Raw genomic sequence first — 21,740 nt, 5'->3', positions numbered from 1 at the left:
CGATTTGCTTTCCTCACTCCTGTCATTCTTGTAACCCACTATGTGATTGATGTTCAGTACAACCAAGGCTGCCTTTGGTTATCACATCCCAAACCTGTACTGGAAGAGCTGTTGTGCATCATCCTTGGTAGATCCATCTAATTCATATATAAAGTACACATAACCTTGACACCCTCTAGAAGTCTGGATTGTTTCTGTCTTGTCACAGTGCCCTTCCAGCAGACTTCCGGAAGATTAATATATCCCTTAAAATATTGCTGCCTTTATGATTTCCTTTTCTTCTCTTACGGTATGTAATGTTATGTAGCACTTCAGAATGAAGCTTCTCCCATTTGAATTTGACAAAATTAAACTTGGAGGTTCCTTGTTTAAAAGAATAGAAGTAAAAAAACACAGTATGTGATCGTGTAACCGTAAGTCCAAGATTCTGTGGAAGTTGGACAGGAAACAGTCATCATGAAACATGAGAGGGTCTGTGCTTTCACTTTTGAGACTATTTATTATTATTACGATTCTTTGGAAAAGGACTAATATAGAAACACACAAGATGAAAAAGTGGGATGCTACCTGTAGAATAATTTTCTCTGGAGCCTTGTCATTGCTGTGGCCTAATGGTATTAAAATCAGAATGTCAGGTATATTTTCAAGTGAGAAAACTTTCTTTCCTACTCTTATGATGATCATGCATGACAGTGAGAACCTGAGATTTTAGCTCTATATTATATCCAAAACTTGTATATAAATGAGGGAAAAAAAACATTATCTATTGCTAAAGCTGGGGAAATTTCCTGAAACACCTCAATTTTTGCATTTTGCCAAGTCTAGTAATTTACTGTGTTCCAGGGACTTCTTGGCAATATTTTGTTTCTTCTGGATGAATCAGTACCTCAAGCTCACCAAAACCTTGAAAAGTTCAAGTGGCTCTATTAGACACTTTACAAAAAATTGCAATAGTTCCAGTGTCTTATCTTAAACTTTAAGACAGGAATTTGGGTTTAGTACCTTTGGTTTTCAGTATCATGAATGATGATATTCCCAGTTGCCATTCAGTTTAAATAACTTGATTTTGCATAGGGTTATTTTGCAAGATTGCTGGTGTATGCTTTTCCAAAACTCTCTCAGTGTTGTTATTGTTTTTATTGTTATAGCATTCTGTTGACTTATTTTTTCAGGATGTAGATATATGTGTTTATATATATGTGGTGGTATTTCAGCTCAGTGGCATAATTTGCATTAATGTGTAGCAGCTGGTCTGCCTGTAAGATCAGAATTTCTACATTGTGTTTGTTGTGCAAATGTTGATCCAGTTGTACCATACTTTGTCTGGAAAGCCTTTAGAGGGCAGCATCATTCCCTTTCAGTTAGACTTGGCTGACAAGAAACACTGTTCTGCAGTTAACGTTTCCTGCAGCTGCTGCTAAACCATATTTAGCAAGGAATGGGTTCATAAACAGCCTGAAACCAAAGCAAAAGCTGCAAAATTAAGTGAATCAGCTTCTTTTTTGAAAAAGTATGTTTGTGATTACACAACTCTTTAATACTAAAAGTTGGCATGTTTGAACTTAACGTGTTCATGAACTAGAAATGCTATGTTTTCGTGAAAGCAAATACCATTACTAGCCACTCTTTAATTTGTTTTTTGAACTTTCACCTTTCCTTAAAATCAGAACATGCATCAATATTTGGATAAACTATCGAATAATATAAAGCCTCTTGAGTTTGAGTTATGTAGTGTGCTGATGTTGCAGGCTTTGTTAAGGCACACACAAGGTGAGCTGGTGATCCAAAACAGCCAGCACGGCTTCTGCAAGGGCAGTTAGTGACTGAGCGCTCACATGGCCTTCTGTGGTGGAGTGCTGACATCAGCAGACAAAGGATGGACAACCGATGTCTTTTACTTGGACTTCTGCAAAATCTTTCATATGGTCCCACACCACGTTCTTATCTCTACACTGGAGAGAGAGAGGGATTCAAATGGTGGACTCTTCAGTGGAGAAGGAATTGGTTGGATGGTCCCAGCCAGATGTCGTCAGTGACTCTGTGTCCATTTGGAGGCTCATGATGAGTGGTATCCCCCAGGGGTCTGTCTTGGAATCAGTATTTAACTAGGTCTTTTCCAACCTTGCTGACTCCATGATTCTGTGATCTCCATCAGTGGTACAGTCAGTGGAATCAAGTTCACCCTCAGCAAGTTTGCGGATGGCTCCAAGCTAAGTGTTGCAGTTGATGCAACAAAAGGAAAGGATCTCATCTGCACAGCCCTGGCTTGAAGAGTGTGTGAACTGAGTAAGGTTCAACAAAGCCAAGTGTGCGGTATTGCGCCTGGGTCAGGGCAATGCCAGCTATGTGAACAGACAGGGAAAAGAACTCACTGAGAGCAGCCAAGCAGAGGGGTGGCAGCGGGGAGTGGGAGGGAATTGTCCACCTCTTCTCTGGGGGAACTGCCTCCAGGCCTGGGGCCGCCAGCAAAAGAAGGATGTGGGGCTATGGAGAGGAGGGCCAGCAGGGTGCTCAGAGGGCTGGATCACCTCTGCTCTGAAGGCAGGCTGAGAGCTGGGCTCGTGTGGCCTGGAGAAGGTTCTGGGGATACCTCACTGCAGCTTTCCAGTCCTGGGGGGAAGTTTATAATCAGGAGGGAGCACAAGTTTTTACGTGGTTTTAAACTAAAGGAGGGGCGATTCAGGTTAGATATTAGGAGGAAATTCTTTACTCAGAGGGTGATGAGGCCCTGGTTTTGCTGCCCAGGCCAGTGTGGGTGCCCCATCCCTGCAGGTAGCAAAGGACATGGATGGGTCGGGGGCAGCCAGCCCATGGCAGGGTGGGGCTGGCAGGGCCCTTCCAACCCAAGCTATTCTATGATGCTGTGATTCTGTGAACTACTTGTAGCATTTTTCTTTTAGTTTTAGAGCTGCTAATAACAAAATTATCTTCCTGTTATACTGGAAAATGAAAGCTCTGTAAAAAGGAGGCCTGCTGGAAGTTGTACAAGTTTGAACATAAAAAAAAAATCCCTCTTTACATATATAGGAAAGCCTGAGGACTGTTGGAGTAAGCAGACTGGTTTACATTCCAAAAAGCACAAGTAGAGCATTTATTTCTCACAAGCCTGAAACTGCAACTGCTCTTGAGTTCTTACAGTAGCAGCTGTGTGTCTAAGAACTAGTTCCTCCAAATTATTTGTGTCTCCAAGGAGAGACACTTTACATTTGAAATGTGTGGTACATCTGGAAAAAATTAGATACATTCAGCTATTTTCCTTTACAGGTCCAATCAGGAAGGCCAAGTATGTAGAAAGTCCTAGAGTGCCAGGTGAGGCAATTCTACTGCTGAGAAAACAATCAGAGCAAGAAGAATTCAGTCAAAATGGTAAGAATCTGTTCAGTGATATTTTATCCATTCGCTTCTAAGAAAGTGATAAAAAGTAATAATGCTGAAATTTGATTCTTTATTTGTAAGAGTGTTTGGCAGATGCCATGTTCTTGTAGTAAGGATGAGATGCTTTTCATTACGTTCACACGATCTTCGTAACTGCTTCAATTTTTGGAGATGTGCGCATACTGCAGGCAAAGTGATACCAACTGTTGTTTATTACTGTGTATGCCAAAGGTTTACTAGATTCTTCATGAATTCATTTTCAGTGTAAATTGATTCCACAGGTACAGCTCTGCACTGCATAGAGTTCAGCATGTTAGAAATGTTGTGAAAGCTTCCTAAGTAAGAAGAGGCTGTAACAGCAGAATTCTGTGTTGACAAAGCTGGTAAAAGCTACCTCTAGAGCCAGAGGGTGCTCTTGGTGCTTTAGGCTCGTTACATTTGGCAGGCCCATAGTAGAATGTAGCTTTGACAATGAATGGCATGGTCAAAGCAGAATGACCCATGATTTGGTATATGAGTGTATGCACCATATCATGGATTTCATGTGTTTAATGTTACTTTTATTTTTTTAAGTTTTAAGACCTTATTAAATTAATTGTGTGATCATCAGGTTCCAGATGAGTAATCTTTGTTTATTTTTTCTTTTCCCTCAATTTTAAGGGAAGCAAGTGTTTATTTTACTGTTGTTGTTGTTGTTTTTAAAAAAGCCTGTTATCTTTAATAAGTAATAGTGAAAATAGAATTCACTCTAATTGTTTCCCCTCTGCCCTATGTGATATGTTATAGTTGGCCTGGTCCTTGTCACGCTTCCACCGTAGCAGTGTTAGCGCTTATAGTCCTCATCTCCCTTACCTAAAGCTGACCATCTTGTAATAATCTTCCTCTTGACAGAATTGCATTCCCAGAAAAACAGAATGCTAATAGCCAAACTGAAACCCAGTGTGTGAGGATTAATCAGTGGTTGATGGGCTGAACAACTTAGGCTCTTGGATTCTGTCCTTGTTGCTGAACTGGCATTTGTACTGTCTAACACTTACTCAAATTTGCACAAGGTTAAAATTTAAATAAAATAATTATAGGTTTTTGTAACAGTTCGTAGAGCAATGAAATAGTTGATTTAATAAACTCTTTAATTTATAGACTTTTTATTTTAAAGATAATAATCAGAATTGCACTTACTATAGAGGAAGTACATTTTCCAGCCTAATATTCCAAGACCTGGCAATGTTCTGAGTTGCAAAAGCTTTGGCTATCTGATCTCAGAAGACACCGTTTTGTAGAATTCCTCCTTTTGGCATTGCTAAAGATGGTCAGATATTCCAGAGTAAAACCTTTACCTGCCCACAAAGTTCAGCAGTTTTTGTGTTTAAGCAGGCATTGAGCTGGAGTGAAATGCAGAAGGATGTTCTTCTAGTGAAATACTCATGTTTGCAAACTGTGGGCTTTGTTGCTCAGTAAAATTGAGACACTAAAGTAAAGCTTACTGAGCAAGCTGTTCAATTCTATTAAAATCACTGTTTTCTCTGGTTTTCTTACAGTCTACAGCTGGGGGAAAATATGCTGTTTCTTATAAATGCCACTAAACATCTGTTGTGTCTTATGTGTTTGGAGATCATATGTTGTGGTATTTTTGGGTGGTTGTTTTTTTTTGTGAAAAATCCCCACCATGTCAGATGCATTTGGCCTAGTACAGCTGCAAAGGAAAAACAGAAGTAAAGGAACAGTTTAGTTGTTGTTACTATTTTCCTGCTGTGTTTTTTGATGGTGTAGAAGTGTAACCGAGTGTGTGCTTTTCTCTTTTAAATTTCATTAATAAATCCATGCAATGACATCTCTCTCCCTTTCTTCACTCATTCTCTGAGGCACTGCTCATCAATTAGGAACTTTTTGTTACCTGAAGTCTCCAAACTATACACTGATACAGCTGTTTCGAAGAATGTCCTTGTTAACCTTCCAGGTGTCTGGGGATGAGATCTGCAGGCTTGCCTTGCTCAGACCACACTGACTGGGAAGTAGCTCAGGCTGTCCTTCACTTTTCCTTCGTTACGGGACTGGGTAGAAGCTGATGCAGCTGGTTGTTCTGTAATGGAGAATTCCTGTTGTGAGCAATTTCTCAGTCATTAGATGATACACCTTATTAAATTGACTGTTTATACCTGAGAACAGCACAGGCCAACATGTTCTTCTTTTTTAATAGTCAAAAGACTTTAATACTGTATAAATGTTTCTGTTGGGGAATAGCTTTATAGTTTGATAGATGATTCCAAACTCTTGGCAATAAAGAAATATTGGTATTGTTGCAATGTTTGTGAATCGTCTGTGTTATCAACTCTACTTTTCACATTTTTAATGTAATGTGAAACTTCATAAAAAATTACTTTCAGTCTGACAGTGAGCTTTGATAGTGTCATACTGCTGTTGATTCATGCTAGTCATCGTGTTGATCATCAATCCAGCGATGAACTGTTTGTTTTAATACAGCTGAATTCACTTAACCATTTCTGTTTTGACTGGCAGGGTGGTGGATTTTTTGTTTGTTTGTTTTTATCCCCAGATTTGTGCAGCTATGCAGAGAATCCAAGGTCTACCAACAGTTTAAAGACTACGTGGCATCGTGGCATTAGCTTCTCTGTTAGGGAAGCTGATAGAAGATCTGCTGCTTGCATCTGATTGCACTCTTTCTATCTCTTGTAACGTTTTGCAAGAGTAACACTAATTTTCACCAATTTTCTTTCTTCACCTCTCTCTAAAGCAAAGCCTGATAAAGACTCAAGCTGTTCTCCTGCAGCACAAGAATTGATGACAAGATTGGGTTTTTTACTGGGAGAAGGGATACCAACGTCTGCTCATATAGAAGAAAAGAACGAATCCATGGTAGGATTATTGAAAAAATGTATTTAATGTTCATTCTGCTTTTGAGAGTTCTCATGCTGTTTTCCCTATGTGCTATTTGCAGTTACTTGATACTTGACCAAAATGGGTTCTATTTTAATAGTCATAAGGTGGTAGAATTGAAGCTGGATTATAACAGTCAAGTTATAGATATTTGGCTTTGTGTGTTTTGTGGTTTGGTTTGGTTGGTTTTTTTTAATTGTGAGTTGATCTTGCCTTCGTCCCTGCTCTGCCTTATTTCTTCCTGGTTTTGTCAGTGAGCTACCAGAAGGGAATATCTCAGTGATTTACTGAAATAGGAGCATATTTGGAGGTATCCTTTCCTGTCCAAGAAATTCGCTTCTATTTGATGGTCTTTCTTCCTCAGGTAGTGGTAGAGGAGCTAGAGAGAAGCAAGTAGCTGATATCTGTATGAAGTTCATGTGCTAACTCAAACACTGTAATTATGAATTCCTTTCTTTCCTTTCTTCTTTTATAATCCCAGGCCTCAAAAATCATCAGTTTGGTTTTCCATGACAGGGGAAGGTTAATAAGACTTCATTTCCATTGCTTCTAACACAAAGTTTGGATATGTATTTTGCCAATAAATATTTAAAAGAGTAGTGAATTATGAATTCTTACCTTTTTAAGATTTTAAGGTCTCAATTTTAAGACTTGTAAGATACTTTTAAGAGTAATCTGAAATTGTGTCATTAAGGCTTCCGATCAAGATACAGCTTCCACTTCTTGAAATTTTCACTCAGAAAATGAATGTTTTGCTTTAGTTCACCTTGATGTTTCTGAATGTCCACACAGTGGGGTGCTGCCTTCTGTGCAGTGACTATTCCTTTTTCTTCACACTGCAGTGTACAATAGCCAGTCAAGGTGTCAGTCCATGCTCTACCCTCACAAGCAGCACTACATCTCCCAGCACTGACAGCCCGTGCTCAACTCTCAATAGCTGTACTGGCAAAGCAGCAGCCAACAAAGCTAGTCCCTGTGAAACCATGAGGAGCCCCAGCTCCACCCTGGAGAGCAAGGACAGTGGAATAATAGGTAAGCATCTTAATTAGTAATGCAATTAATAGAAGTTAACCTTCTCATAATACTGCAAGTTCAAATAACTGTGATTTTATGTCAAAGCTAGATCCCAGTTCAAATCCTTTGCACTTGAAAGACTGAAGTCATATTTTTACCTGTTTTAATTGTTAGGTGTGCATTTCTCTTTTTTTCATGATGCAGTTCTAATTTCTCCGTGTTTTCATTTAAAATTGTTAATTTCTTCTGTTTATCTCTTATATTTACCTCTGTAACACATTTCATTATGAAGAAAGACAGAGCACCCTGAAGCTGGTTTGATTTCCAATGAAAGAAAATCAGTGCTTTTCTTATGAGAATAATTCAAATCAAGCTGTTTAGAAACAGTGCAGACTTTGAGTAATTTTCATGAAAGTAAGGCTAAAGTGGGACATCAAGGAGGAGGTGAACTTCTGTGATCCACTGCTGATGGATGAGTGAGCTGAGTCAATGCAGGCATTTCCAGTGCTGTGTCAGTTGTCTTTAGATAACCTCAGTGGGTTTTTTCTGTAAATAAGCAAAGCTCTGAATTCTTTGCTGCCTTGTTTGTATCACCTTTTTTGTTTCTGCTCCCTGGTTTAATGGTTCAGTATCAGTACTGCTGTCTGCCTGTATCTTTGAGCGTCCAGGTGGTTGCATTCATATTATTTTCTGGAAGTCCAGACTAAGATGCAAAAAAAGAATCTTTCATCTTAATATAAACTGTTATGGGAAGATGTATTCCTTGCTGTCAGTGTTTTTAAATGCTAATTCCTTAACCAATCCCCTTTAAAATTGATTTTATAGGAGCTGCTAAGCTTACAAAAGAAACAAATAAAGCAAAATATGCTCCCTAACCTGGAGACTTCTTGATTTATATGTATATGATTCCAATTAAATTAAAGTCTAGCTGATGGACTAAATATAGGTAGGCAGTAAAAGAGTTCTAAATCTCAAATGCTAAGATTTAACAAAATAAACTTAAGATATGTGTTTGTGAACTTAATTCTTTAATTGTAACTTTTGTTATTAGAAGGAATTGCACGTGAAAATTGTCTCTGCGTGCTTGCTTGCTGCTATAAGTACTGCCTTGATAATCAATTAGCTGTCCTGGCTGTAACTCCTCCCACCTTCTTGTACACCCTCAGCCTCCTCGCTGGCAGGGCAGAGAAGTGGAGAAATCCTTGACTCTGCATAAGCGATGTTCTGCAGCAGCTGTAACATCATTGTGCTGTCAGCATTATTCTCATCCTGAATCCAGAAGACAGCACCATATCAGCCCTGACCTTCACCCAGAGGGTGATGAGGCACTGGCACAGGTTGCCCAAGGAGGCTGTGGATGCCCCATCCCTGCAGGCATTCAAGGCCAGGCTGGATGTGGCTCTGGGCAGCCTGGGCTGCTGGTTGGTGACCTGCACACAGCAGGGGGTTGGGACTGGATGATCTTTGAGGTCCTTTTCAACCCAGGCCATTCTGTGATTCTGTGAAAATTAAACCAGTCAGGCTTGCTTTCCTTGATTGCATTTGGCAGTTTGAGAAGCTGTGTTGTTGGGCCTTTTAGATAGGTAATATTACTCCAGTTTAACAATATCCACTGCAGAACCAGGCCCCAAATGCTATATGAGTTTGAAAGCTATGCTGCATATTAACACAGGTAGGCCATTTTCTTGTGATGTGTACTTCAGTTCTCATTTTCTTTCTCAGCAACTGTCACAAGTTCGTCAGAAAATGATGATCGTAGTGGATCCAGTTTGGAATGGAGCAAGGATGGGAGTCTTAGAGCTGGAGCACATCGAGGAATTGGTCATGATCGAAGAACTGACAATTGCTCACCAGTTGCAGAAGAGGAGGCCGTTGGATCTGCTGAGAATCTGCCAAAAGAAGTACCAACAGGAGAGGGTCCTGTTCCTTATACTCAGAATTCTGGATCTTTAATAATGCCTCGTCCAAACTCTGTTGCAGGTGATTAGTGAGATATAAAAAGGACGTTTTGTTGATGTTATGACGTCTCTGTTTAATCTTTCAGTTGAAGTTATGTTGTTGTTAGCATGAAATACTTTTATTGGACAAAGAAGCATAAGTTCTAAACTACATAGGCGCGTATTACATAAATTGCCTGAAGTGTTGTGAAATTGAGAAATACCTAAAGAAGTACATCTGACTTGAGCTCCACTAGCAGTACCCAGCAAATGCAGTAACAGGATATTTGCTTACATAACTATAACCCTGCAAACAAAATGATTGGATGAAGTGCTGAGAAGTATAGGTGCCGTATATGTGACACCAGATGTAGTTAACAGCTAAGTGAAAGGTACAAGTCAAGTAGTAAACTCAGAGTGAAGAAAACCAGTAGAGAGGTTAGAGGGCTTGGTTAGAGGGCTGCCTGCAAGGTACAGTTTGGTAGCAGCTCTGAACTGTCTTTTTTTTTTTTTTTTTTTTCAGCTTCTTTTCAGGAATTAGGAATGTCACTTTAAATTTAGAACAGAATTCAGGAATTCTTTTCAGGAATTCAGGAATGTCACTTTAAATTCAGCAGGCCGAGTTTTGCACTGAATACAAAAGCTGGGGAGAAAAGCATATTTGAGTGAAGAACATCACGCTTTCACTGAGCATTTCAAGGAGACAGTAGTATAGGAAGAAGAGCTCTCTCTTTCCATATAGAGAAACTGCTAGCTTGTGCTTTATTCCCACCCCATCCCCTCCCCCCCCAAAAAAAATAGTAAGTAAATAACTGTAAATAACAATATTCTGTGTAATTTATTGTGTAACAAAAATAAAACTTAATGATCTTCAATTTTTTAATACTGTAGCAACAAGTTCTACCAAACTGGAAGATCTGAGTTACCTGGATGGACAAAGAAATACTCCTTTACGCACCTCCATTCGCTTACCTTGGCACAACACTGCTGGTGGAAGAGTGCAGCAGGAAAACAAAGGTAGGCACGTTTTCACCTGGAACTTGTTGGTACAGTCACACAGGTGTTCAGTGATTTCGTAACATGTATGAGAGTTTAGAGCACTCCTGACAGCTCACACAGCTTGTTTAAAGCAGTGTGCCTGTTCATACTTCTTGCTGCGTGGCACTGTGGTGAATGTGTGAATGTCCATAGTGAAGTTATGTGATACCAATGGAGGCTTGCCTGGCTGCCATATTTTACCATCTCTGACACTCAGTTAACCACCCACTGCAATTTAAGAGATACTGCACTGGATTAAAAGTCTTCAGGTACTGTCATTAGAGTTCCGATGTCGGAAGAAAACTGATCTAATACCACTAAACTTGTTAGTAACAAGAATATGCTTTAAAATTTCAATACAATATTACTACTGGTATTGGCAATTTTCTGTTTTCGTATTTATTGATTAAAGGTGAAAGTTTGTGTAACATTAAATTACACCAGTGAACATTACCGTTTTTGTGAACTTCAACACATCAAAATCAAATTCTCCTTCTATAAATCTTGCCATGTGTCTACCAAGCGTGTTGATTAGTGTTACCAAGCATGACCATGCTTCTAGCTGTGTGTAGAGTGCATTCTTTTCTCGTAGCTTCAAGGAGGCTGAAGAAGAGGACAGTAACATTATTTTTATGTTACTTAAAAAATACTTTATTTAAAACTAGAGGAAAAAAATATTATTCTCTACCTTTTTTGTTTCTCTGTAGATGTTTTTACAACTTTGAAGACCTGATACCGAAATGCTCAGCAGTGTGCCTCATGTTAAACTGAAAAATGTTTGGTACTTCTCATTTTATAGAATTATTGATGATTTTTTAAGAAAAGTCATGTTCAAACATACAAGTGCACTTACAGGATATTTTTAAACTTGTTTAAAGTTTACTTCTCGTTGGAATTATGCAAGTGATCCAAACTGAGCAAATTGTTTTTTCTTGTTTCCATTATGAAAGCCTTAGAAGAATTCTAATTGTGAACATGATCAAAAATGTCACTGAACAAAATGATCTTCTGAGACATTGCTGTTTTATTGCACGTCTGGCTTCCTCTAATAAACTTTTCTCCCTGCCACTTCTTCCCAGCACGTTTTGTCACCTATAAGCCTCAAGACATTTTGCTAAAGCCATTGCTGTTTGAAGTGCCAAGCATAACGACAGACTCAGTGTTTGTTGGAAGAGAATGGCTGTTTCAGGCAATTGAAGAAAAACTGAAGAATACAGATCTGGCAGAGAGCAAAGGAACAGTTATTACTGGGAATGTGGGATTTGGGAAGACTGCTATTATTTCTCGTCTGGTGGCACTTAGCTGCCATGGAAGTCGCATGAGGCAAATAGCTTCAAACAGTCCTAATTCGTCCCCCCAGAGTAAGTCCCTTCTGTAGTGATTGTTTGGGTTATTGTAATGTAACAAGAATCAAAATGTTGCTTGCTTTTCTGATCTAATTTTGGAGGACTTACAGAATTGTTTGAGTTGGAAGCAACTTTTAAAGGCCATCTGGTCTAACTCCCCTGCAGTGAACGGGGACACCAGGGATAAAGCAGTTCTGTCTCTAGAAGGCCCCTGCTAGGATCTGTAGGCCTCTGTCTGCAAGCCAATCTAGTGCCTGTGTTAATTGGAGGGGTAATGTGACTGTCATTGCCACTGTGTCTGCTGATGTCACTGCAAGAAGTCACGTTGATGATTTCCAACAGTTTAGTCACAGAGTAACTCTTAGTTCAAGTGAGTCAGTAAGTGCATAATTGTCATGACAAAACTTAACATCGTGATGGTTTTGCTTTTAGCCACTTGATCTAAAAGCCTCCTGGATTGTTTCAGAATGGTGAAGCTGTAAATATGTATCTACTTGTATTAAAGTAGTTGCAGACTTCTTTGATTGTTGGTTCAATCCGAACTTTTGCACCGGCAATGAAGATATCCCACGATCTTTTCATATGAAACAGTCTGTTTCCTGTTTTCAGCACATTTGGCCTTTTTTTATTTGTTGTTTTTAAAAATAGGCAGTGATTCCTGTCAGGAGATTCCCTTGAGTCAGTTACCTCTGTCTACTCCTCCTCCAAGCGGTACCTATACGGTGAGGACCACGAATTGTCCTGGCACTCCTGACAACCAAAGTCAAACAGGCGACTCTGTCAAACGCCTTGCCTCAAAGGTGAGTTTTCTTTACCAATGGAGCTTCTTTTTCAGCACGTTAGAAAACCTCTGGTCTTGAGGGGGAAACAGACTGATTTGCAGAGCTTCCTTCCCATAGTCGGCAGTGGGACGGCGGCAGTATGCTTGGGTACTTCAAAACGATAAAAGCAGCTGCCTACCACTTTACTGCCTTTCACTTTATTAATTGATTTCTGCTTGGTCTCGGAGAGATTGTTAAGCTGAAAAAATAAATTCCATCTGCTCTAAGTGTGTAAGGAAAGGTTTGGATCCTTAACTTCCAAAAGAGGCTGTACGTTCCCTTTGAGTATTTGCTCAGTATGTTATCAATAGGCAAAATTCTGAAAGATAAATAAAACGTTTGGGCTGTGCTTATTGAATCTATAATCCACACAGTGCAAGTTGTCTGAATATTGTCTGTTTTCCATACAGTGAGAGTTTGGAGTAAGCAATTATAAATCTGTTGGCTTGTTCTTTTTTTGTGTGTGTTTGTGTGTTATGTTATTACGCTGGTTTTTACCTTTTGCAAAAGCAGTAAAAAAATATATATATAATGACCATTCTGCATGCTTTATGCAAATAATTATGAGGAAAACATGGGATTATTGTTGATGTCTTTACAGTGATGTGTATTATTTGGAAACAGCGTTATGAAGCTCACTGAAGTTACTCTGAACACTGTATTTTCCTTGTGGCTTGTTTTTTTTCAAAGAAATATAGCTTGTGTTATATTTTCTTTGTAAGCATTTTTTTTTTCTGCAGGAATCTGACGTTTTGATTGTATTTCATGTTGGCATGCCCTACAAGGTCAAAATCCATTTCACTGTCTAACTTCCTATGCCTTTACACAAGTCATCTGACTCAAATTGCAGAGTTGGATAATCATTCTAGCACTGAAAAATATTTTGTAGATGAAAGAGAAATTTAGTAAAGCTTTATCATACTTGACTATCTAATACTGTGTCTTACAAATTGATTGGGTAACCTTTGTTTTTTTTTCCTCAGGTTGTCGCTTATCATTACTGCCAGGCTGACAACACGTACACTTGTCTTGTCCCAGAATTTGTGCACAGCATTGCAGCTTTGCTTTGTCGTTCAAGTCAATTAACAGCATACAAAGATCTTCTGATAAAAGAGCCTCACTTACAAAGCATGCTTAGCCTGAGATCTTGTGTCCAGGATCCAGCAGCAGCTTTTAAAAGGGGAGTGTTGGAACCACTTTCAAACCTCAGGAAAGGTAAATGAAGTGGGAAGTGACTTGGAAGCTGCACCTAAGATGTATAAAAAGTGGGGAAAAAAATAAAAATGAAAGCCTTCAAAAATATCTATTCTAATGTCAAAGGAGAAATAGGTAAATCCTGAGGAAAGGATTCTTTAACTGTGGTGGTTGGTTGTAGCAATTATAGGTAGGTTTTTTGTATTTTGAAGTCAAATTCTATGAAGCATCCAAAGTCACATCAACCTTTTGTTTGTTTCTTGCCAGAAAACTCAAGGATAGCTGTTCAGCTTGAAATTAAGGCTCACACATTTCACATTAAAGGATTTTGGTTTTGGAAGCTACTGGCTTTAGTCACAGTTTGACTGCTTAGTAGTTTTCTGTGCCTGAAGACTTGCAAGGTGGATGTGATTATTGCTCACTTTTAAAAATCAAAATATGATATGGCAGTTTTCCAAGGAAACACGTAAGAACATGATTTGGTATTTCAAAGAAATAAATCCTGCAGAATCTACCTTTAGATGGCCTTGTATGCCAACTGGAGCAGGTACTGGAGATGTGGTTAGATGAGGGAGGTCTGTCTGAGCAGGATGCCTGTGGTTCCTCTGAAAAGCAACCTGCAGTTCCTGACTTTTTTTTTTGTCTGTTAACAAATACGTGTGATGCTCATGGGTAGATCTGATGTTTGTTCCTGGGACATTCAGTCTTAACCAGAATGAGCAGCATTAGTTTATTAAGCTATTATTATTACAAAATAGTCTGCTCAGTTTTGAAAGTGTAAACAAATACCTTTGTGATTCTTACAAGTTGTATGCTTTTCTTGGTGTGGTAAGTTCAGTAAAGCATAACTTAAGTAAGTGGTTAAAACTTAGGTCAATTAATAGCTCAAACAGCATGCATGTGCATTCTTCCCCTGTCTGTGCATCTCTTCTCTGTTACAGGCTAACAGCTTTGTTTAATTGTTAAACTCTCTTCAAATCAGTTGTAAAATAGATCCATCATAAGTAGCACATTCAAAACTTCTGTGCTGTGATAGCTTCTATTTATTTTTTTTAGCACTCTTTGGCAATGTTGTTTTGTAGTTATGAAAACCAAAGCTATTAATTGTTTCCCTTGCCTGAACAGGATCATTAAGTACAATACATAGATTGGCTGACGTGGTACTTGTACTGTTTTTCAGCAGTCAAAATGTTTAATCTGTAAAATAATGCTTGAATGCCATAAAATGAGTTGCTAGGCAGAAAAATACATTTTTATTCCCTGGCATTTAAAATTGGAGAATAAAATGTTGCATAATAGGAGAATTTATAATCACCTTTTCTTTTTTCCCAATTTTTGCATTTCAGAGCAGAAAATTCCTGAGGAAGAATACCTGATTTTGATTGATGGTCTAAATGATGCTGAATTTCATAAACCTGATTATGGCGACACAATTTCATCATTTATTGCAAAGATAATTTGTAAGTTTCCTCCCTGGCTGAAGCTCATTGTGACTGTGAGAACTAATTTTCAGGTAAAAAAAAAACAAAGCCCTTTGACCTTTTTCCTACCCTCAAAAACAAAGTGATCTCTTATAGTGAGGCAACTGCATTGTTAAGAAAGAACACAGGTTTTAGAGGAGTTCAAAGTCAAGTCTGTGGGGTTGGTTTGTTAGGATTTGGTGGTTTTTTTTGCCTTCTGCTATAAAGAAATATGCAGCAACAAAGAAGTACGATAGTGGAGGTGTGTTTGCTATGTTTCAGATCTGTTTCAAATTAATGCCAGTTGAATTGATAATATGAGAAGTGGGGAAATGGAATCTGTTTCTTTGTCTTTCTGGAGGGAAATGAACAAATGAATGAGTGAAAAATTTGGTAATAATAATTAGAAGTGCGTAGTGGTCTTATCTTAAATGTTTACATGCTGGAGTCTGCTACAAGTCTGCTATTACCAAGCTCTGTGCTTTCACATTTTAGGAAGGGATAAGTTGCAGTTCCATTGTCACAGTTGATGTGATTGATTCCGAGCCTTAGTACCACTGGTCTCTGTGTTGCTTCATCCGTTTGTTCTCTCTGAGCAAATAAGTCAAAGTTAGAGCATCATCTTCTCTCAGTTAAGCAGCTGAAAGACACCTGCCACAGTCTTTACAATGTTTGAGACCCTATAGGCTTTTTTCTTGCACTACACAGCAGTGTTCTGTTGGAAGTTATGTCATTGTTGGTTTTTTCCAGCACTAGTCTCGTTCTAACATCTTCATTGTTTTTTTTTTAATTTCATCATAATAATAAGACTTCTAAAAGTATGTTTTCTTAATTGTCCTTCACCTTCTCCCTTAGATAGCAACCTTTTTATTTTTACAGTGCTTGAGATACAGCCCTGCCATCCCCACGCTACCACTCAACTAGGCATCCCACATTTACAAAGAAGAAAACGTGAAGGAGAACTGCAGTCCAGCTCCATAGTATATATTTCCTAACACAGCAAAGAGTTTGTCTAGACAGAAGTAGGCCATAAAAATGTATTCAGGTTGACATGCTGAAGTGTATGACTGTGCCATACGTGATACTTGCCTTAAACTAAACAGGGCTGAATGTGTGTAGAAAGTGCCTTTCTGGTATGTTATTACTAGACAATGTGACAATGAGAATATTCTTTTCTCCTTGCATCATTAGATCTGTTCTTTAATAGATCACAGAATCACAGAATGGTTGGGTAGGAAGGGACCTCAAGGATCATGAAGGTCCAACCCCCTGCCACAGGCAGGGCCACCAACCTCCACATTTCATAGCAGCCCAGGCTGCCCAGGGCCCCATCCAACCTGGCCTTGAACACCTCCAGGGATGGATGGGACATCACAGCCTCTCTGGGCAGCTGTTCCAGCACCTCACCGCTCTCATAGCAAAGAACTTCTCCTTACAATCCCTAGACAGTCCCTAGATAATTCCTTCCACCTCCTGCCCTCCCCTTGCCCATTTTAGAGTCCAGTTCTGGTAACTTTTTTGTTCCCTTAGTTTTGAAGTGGTCATTTTTATAGGAGATGAGCTATAGCCTTGCAGAGGTTGGTCAGTGAAACAATTGAGAACATCCTATGGAAAATGGTTGAATGCAGAAATGCTGTTTTACCTCTTACCAGTGGACAACATTTGCAAAATCGCAGTAGTGACAGTGAATTTGGTTTCAGTCCATCTCCTACTTGTTACAGAAGGCAACTATAGCAAAGACACATTGCTGAGTACTTAGTGTTCAGTCATGGAATGCTATAATGCCTGTGTTTTGTTCTTTCTTCCCCAGGAGGTAGCAAATTCACTGCCCTTTATCACAATATCCCTGGACAATTTTCCAGACAGCAAAGAAATTCACGATGACTTGAGTGCTTACATTCAGTACAGAATTAATAACAGTCAGGAGATTATAAACAACATATCTTTGAATGGAAAAGCTGATGCGGCTGTAATTGGGAAAGTGAGTAACCATCTGATCATGAGAAGCCTGGGATCTTATCTCTATTTGAAACTGACTCTGGATCTTTTCCAAAAAGGTCATTTAGTAATCAAAAGTGCAAGCTACAAGGTAGTTCCAGTGTCTCTGTCAGAACTGTACTTACTTCAGTGCAACATGAAGTTTATGACAAACTCTGCGTTTGAGCGAGCCTTGCCAATATTAAACGTGGCTCTGGCATCCTTGCATCCCATGACAGATGAACAGATTTTCCAAGCTATTAACGCAGGTCAAATAAACGGAGAACAGCAGTGGGAGGACTTCAGCCAGAGGATGGAAGCTCTTTCATGTTTTCTGATAAAAAGGCGTGACAAAACACGTATGTTCTGCCACCCTTCCTTCAGAGAATGGCTTGTTTGGAGAGCGGATGGTGAAAATACTGACTTCTTATGTGAGCCAAGGTAAACAAAACTTGCAATAAGTCATTTACAAGTGACTGCAGTTGTTTTACATAATTGATTTCAGCTAATGTTGAGAGGACAGAGTAAGGTTAAAACACAAGCATGACTAATATTTTCCAAATTTACTGGGAAGTGTTATAAAAGCTGTTCTCCTTGAATTCTGTTCCTTTTACTAGGAATGGACACGCTTTATTGGCTTTCATGTTTTCTCGACAAGAGGGAAAACTAAACCGCCAACAAACTATGGAACTTGGTCATCATATACTTAAAGCTCACATTTTTAAGGTAAAGCCACTAGAGTAATAGATTTCGTGATCTATATGTATCAGTGTACCTTAAAGATGCTTATCTAAGTTGCTTTAATAATTCAGTAGAAGCTTGTGCAAAATACTTGAAATTGTTACTGGCATTAACAAAAATGTCTCTTCCTTTTGTATTGATGAAATATAGCTATAAATGGTCTCTATAACACTACAGAGAGACATTTCCTGTTATATCATTCCTGCTAGGGTCTCAGTAAAAGGACTGGAATTTCTTCCAGTCATCTTCAAGCCTTGTGGATTGGTTACAGTGCTGATGGACTGTCTGCAGCCCTTGCTTCTCTGAGAAACATCTATACACCCAATGTGAAGGTAGGAAAATAAGCACTCGTGTGTAATCAGTGTTTCATCTGTTGCTATTACTCTGCTAATGATGTTGAAATTAATGTAACAGTTCAGAAGAAAATAAAAACGCTGTGCATCTGTAATTATTAACTGAAGCAAGCCTGCAATACTTTTTCAAGCCATTTTTCATGTCCTGTTCAGTTTTCCTTGGTAGTTTTGGTGTAAAGAGGGACTTCACCCTGATTTTGTTGTAGCCACACTCTGTTACTTCTGACCTCCTGAAAAGGCATCCTAAGTACAACCTGTTTTGCTGAGCAGGGTTCAGCTGTATTTTCTTGTATGGGAGAAGTATCAAGTGAATTGAATTGTAAAAGAAGTAGTACTGTGATACCAAGAGTGTGATAACACAATGGCAGAGCTTTACTTTATGAGTTGAATGCCCTAGATTATGGATTGGGAAAGCCAAGGATCTGTTGTGATTTTAGCAAAACTGCTGTGCGCTTTGATTGGAAATGTGGTTGTCTACACCTGTGCACATTCCAATTTTTTTTAATGCAATCCAGTTCTTCATTATTTTATATATATATATATATATATATATATATATATAATAGCAGCCCAAGAAGCTTCAAAAATGGTAGTATTACAACACAACAATTTGTGGTGAGAATGCAGTAAGTTCCATGATAGAGGTGGATCTTATGCTGAGAATACATTGTTACATGGTACAATAATTCATTTGTTGACAGGTGGTTTTTAAGTTTTTTTCTGCTTTCTGTGTGGTAAAGTCCATGTCTGCCAGTTAAATCTGCTTCAAAATCAGGGAGTTACACATAAGGATCTAAATGAAAAATTTGGAGTTGATTAACAATTGAAGCCAAATTTGAAGTAAAGATTGTTTTATTTAAATTGAATTTTAGGTGAGTCGGCTGCTGATCTTGGCAGGTGCAAATGTGAATTATAAGACTGAAGTACTAAATAATGCTCCAGTGCTGTGCGTTCAGTCACACCTTGGACATGAAGAAGTGGTCACTCTTCTACTTGAATTCGGCGCTGCTATTGATGGAACATCAGAAAATGGAATGACCCCACTTTGTTACGCAGCAGCTGCAGGTCACATGAACATAGTTTCACTGCTGTGCAAAAGGGGAGCAAAGGTAAGCTGATGAACAAAGACTGCAATTTTCACAGCCAAAAGTCTTGCAGGGGCCTAAGAAAGCTGCTGTTGATTACATAACTCTATGCTGACACATAACACAAAGAATTCCAGAGTACAAAACCAAAGTCTGGAACATGTACACAGACTTCTCAACTGAGCATTTTCTCTCTAATCATGTCCATGACTAATTTTACGTGCATTTCTAATTACTCTGAAGGTAGTAGGACTACACACCTACCAGATATCAAAACCTTTGCATCACTATTGGTTAGAAACAAAATGCAGAGAAGGACTGGCCTTCTTGCAGCATTTGCAGTGCAATCAGTCAGCCCCCTCTGTGAACTGATGCCTAGTTCCTTCCCAGCTGGAAGACTGTGTACTTCCCTTTGTTGTAGTCCCAGCCCAGACCGTAGCCTGTTGAGGTCTATGAGAATGGCAGCACAATCATTTGACATATCAGCCACTCTTCCCTCTTTTTTGTCATCTACGAATGTGGTGAGTTTGCACTGTGTGCCATCATACGGGGCACTGATGAAGGTGCTGAACGGTATCAGGCCCATTGTTCATCGCAGGATCATACTGCTGATGAGTTGTCTCCAGCTGGACTTTGTGCTTGGGCTCATCTGATCAGCCAGTTTTAGGTACACGTCACTGAATGTTGTGTAACCTGTATGTGTCAGCTTGTCCGTGGCAGTGTTATGGCAGGCAGTGTCAGAAGCCTCACTAAAGTTGGCACAGACAACACGTGCAGCATTGCCAAGCGAATCACCTTGACTTCTTGTGGATGACAGTCAGGCTGGTTAAGTGTGATTTTTCTTTGGTAGATCAATCTTGACTGTTTCTGATCACCATTGCATCCCTTGTGTGTTTAGAAACGATTTCCAGGGTTAGTTTCTTCATAACTTTCGCAGTGACAGAAGTGAGGCTATTGGATCTTCCTATTCCTCCTGTTTTTGAAAATAGGGGTGACATTTGCTCTCTTCCAGCGCTCAGGAGCTGCTTCTCTCTATGACCTTTCACTAGACTTTTTAACTTTATTTTATCCAATGCAGGCTGACTATCTAGACAAAAAAGGGCAGTGTGCTTTGGTCCACAGTGCATTGAGAGGGCATTGTGATATCCTTGAGTATCTCCTGAATGTTGTTTGGATAGCTTCTTCTCAGGAACAAAATTCACTAAGAAAAAGCCAAGCACTGCAGCAAGCACTGACAGCAGCTTCCAGTATGGGACACTGCCAGGTAGGTCGATAACTGGAATACTGCCAAATCTCTTGGAATTTATCAGAATTGTACAACAGTACTTGCTGCTTTTTTTTTTTTTTTTTTAAAGGATTTGTAAAGCAGAGTTGTTGAAACTTCTGATATTTTAAATATTATGCATTCTTAGTACCTATTGTAAATGCTGTAATTAAATATCCAGTAAAATGAATTGGTTCAGAATTTGGTCTATTTGTAATTCTGTCTTCTCACTGCTGCTCTTGAAGTTACACTGAGTCTCCAGTGGTAGTGATAATATTCAGTGTTTCACAGTATGCATTTGAGGATTCTGAACTGCAATTAACTTGAATTAACGATTAACTCAATCTAGTAAAAAATCTTATTTGTTATGCGCTGATGAAAGTGAAAGCAGCCAACTACTCAGTTATGAGAAAAGTTGATCTCATCTATCATAAAACATTACGTTTATCTAAAAATGTCCACCTACTTTTTGTTCATTCTTCTTAGCTAGAAAAAAACGTTTCATTAATTTTAAAGAAATCACATTCTGCCATTTCAGATTTTAGTGCTTTCCGTGCGCTCGCTGTGCATCATGAGGGCACTTCTCATGCATCCTGGAAATGTCCACGTTACCCACATACTTTCGCCTTTCCAGTTGTTGCTTTTTCAGCAAGCGAAAATGCAGTGTGATGTTGCTGCCTTTACCTGCTTGCTGCAGCCTCGTTAACCATTTCTTTAAAGTAGCCTTTAGAAGAGCCTTTAATGTAATGATCTTTTGGTGGCAAATGGAACATGGCTTGATAGGTTTTTGTGCTAACTAAGTCTGCTGGTTTTGACAGGTGGTTTGTTACATCTTGGCAATTGAGAAGGAGCATGAAGTTGACATCAATGACACTGATACCTTGTGGGGAGAAACAGGTATTTTCTCGCATTTTCTCCAATTAGAGCTGCTCATTTAAGAAGAGGATTGTTTGTTTGTTTGTTTGTTATTTTTTTTCTGCTTTTTTCTGGTTACTGGAACCTATCAGTTTTCAGAATACATGAAGTTTGTAGGCATAGGTGCAGAAGTTTTAACTACTTAAGCCTACTCACCTCATGGGTTGAAAACAAGAGTTGCTCTGTGTTAGAATCACTATAAATTAGTCACTGTCTACTTAAACTGCAGATTGTCCTTGGGAATACAGTGCTTCAAGCTTCAGTATAGAATTTCATTCAATTATGTATCTGTATACAAATTTCTACTTTCAGAAATCTCATCCAT

At 39.0% G+C, this 21,740-nt stretch overlaps 1 protein-coding gene across 3 annotated transcripts in view; it reads left to right on the top strand.

Annotated features, from left to right (window-relative positions):
* The window catches only part of TANC1 (tetratricopeptide repeat, ankyrin repeat and coiled-coil containing 1), a 70,134-nt gene that overhangs the window by 35,208 nt on the left and 13,186 nt on the right, over positions 1–21,740 (top strand). For all 3 annotated transcript variants that reach the window (XM_042877946.1, XM_042877944.1, XM_042877945.1), the window contains exons 4-18: positions 3,265–3,366; positions 6,128–6,249; positions 7,113–7,302; positions 9,007–9,264; positions 10,113–10,238; positions 11,339–11,620; positions 12,254–12,405; positions 13,410–13,641; positions 14,967–15,133; positions 16,891–17,498; positions 17,675–17,783; positions 18,008–18,130; positions 19,024–19,260; positions 20,315–20,500; positions 21,319–21,397. In XM_042877946.1, coding sequence (XP_042733880.1) covers positions 3,265–3,366; positions 6,128–6,249; positions 7,113–7,302; positions 9,007–9,264; positions 10,113–10,238; positions 11,339–11,620; positions 12,254–12,405; positions 13,410–13,641; positions 14,967–15,133; positions 16,891–17,498; positions 17,675–17,783; positions 18,008–18,130; positions 19,024–19,260; positions 20,315–20,500; positions 21,319–21,397 — 2,973 coding nt within the window. The remainder of the gene's footprint in view (positions 1–3,264; positions 3,367–6,127; positions 6,250–7,112; positions 7,303–9,006; positions 9,265–10,112; positions 10,239–11,338; positions 11,621–12,253; positions 12,406–13,409; positions 13,642–14,966; positions 15,134–16,890; positions 17,499–17,674; positions 17,784–18,007; positions 18,131–19,023; positions 19,261–20,314; positions 20,501–21,318; positions 21,398–21,740) is intronic.

Source organism: Lagopus leucura, unplaced genomic scaffold (assembly GCF_019238085.1).
Source record: "Lagopus leucura isolate 7727_CA_CO unplaced genomic scaffold, USGS_WTPT01 Super-Scaffold_100019, whole genome shotgun sequence".
Classification (NCBI taxonomy): Eukaryota; Metazoa; Chordata; class Aves; order Galliformes; family Phasianidae; genus Lagopus; species Lagopus leucura.
This window is presented reverse-complemented; position numbering and strand designations above follow the sequence as displayed.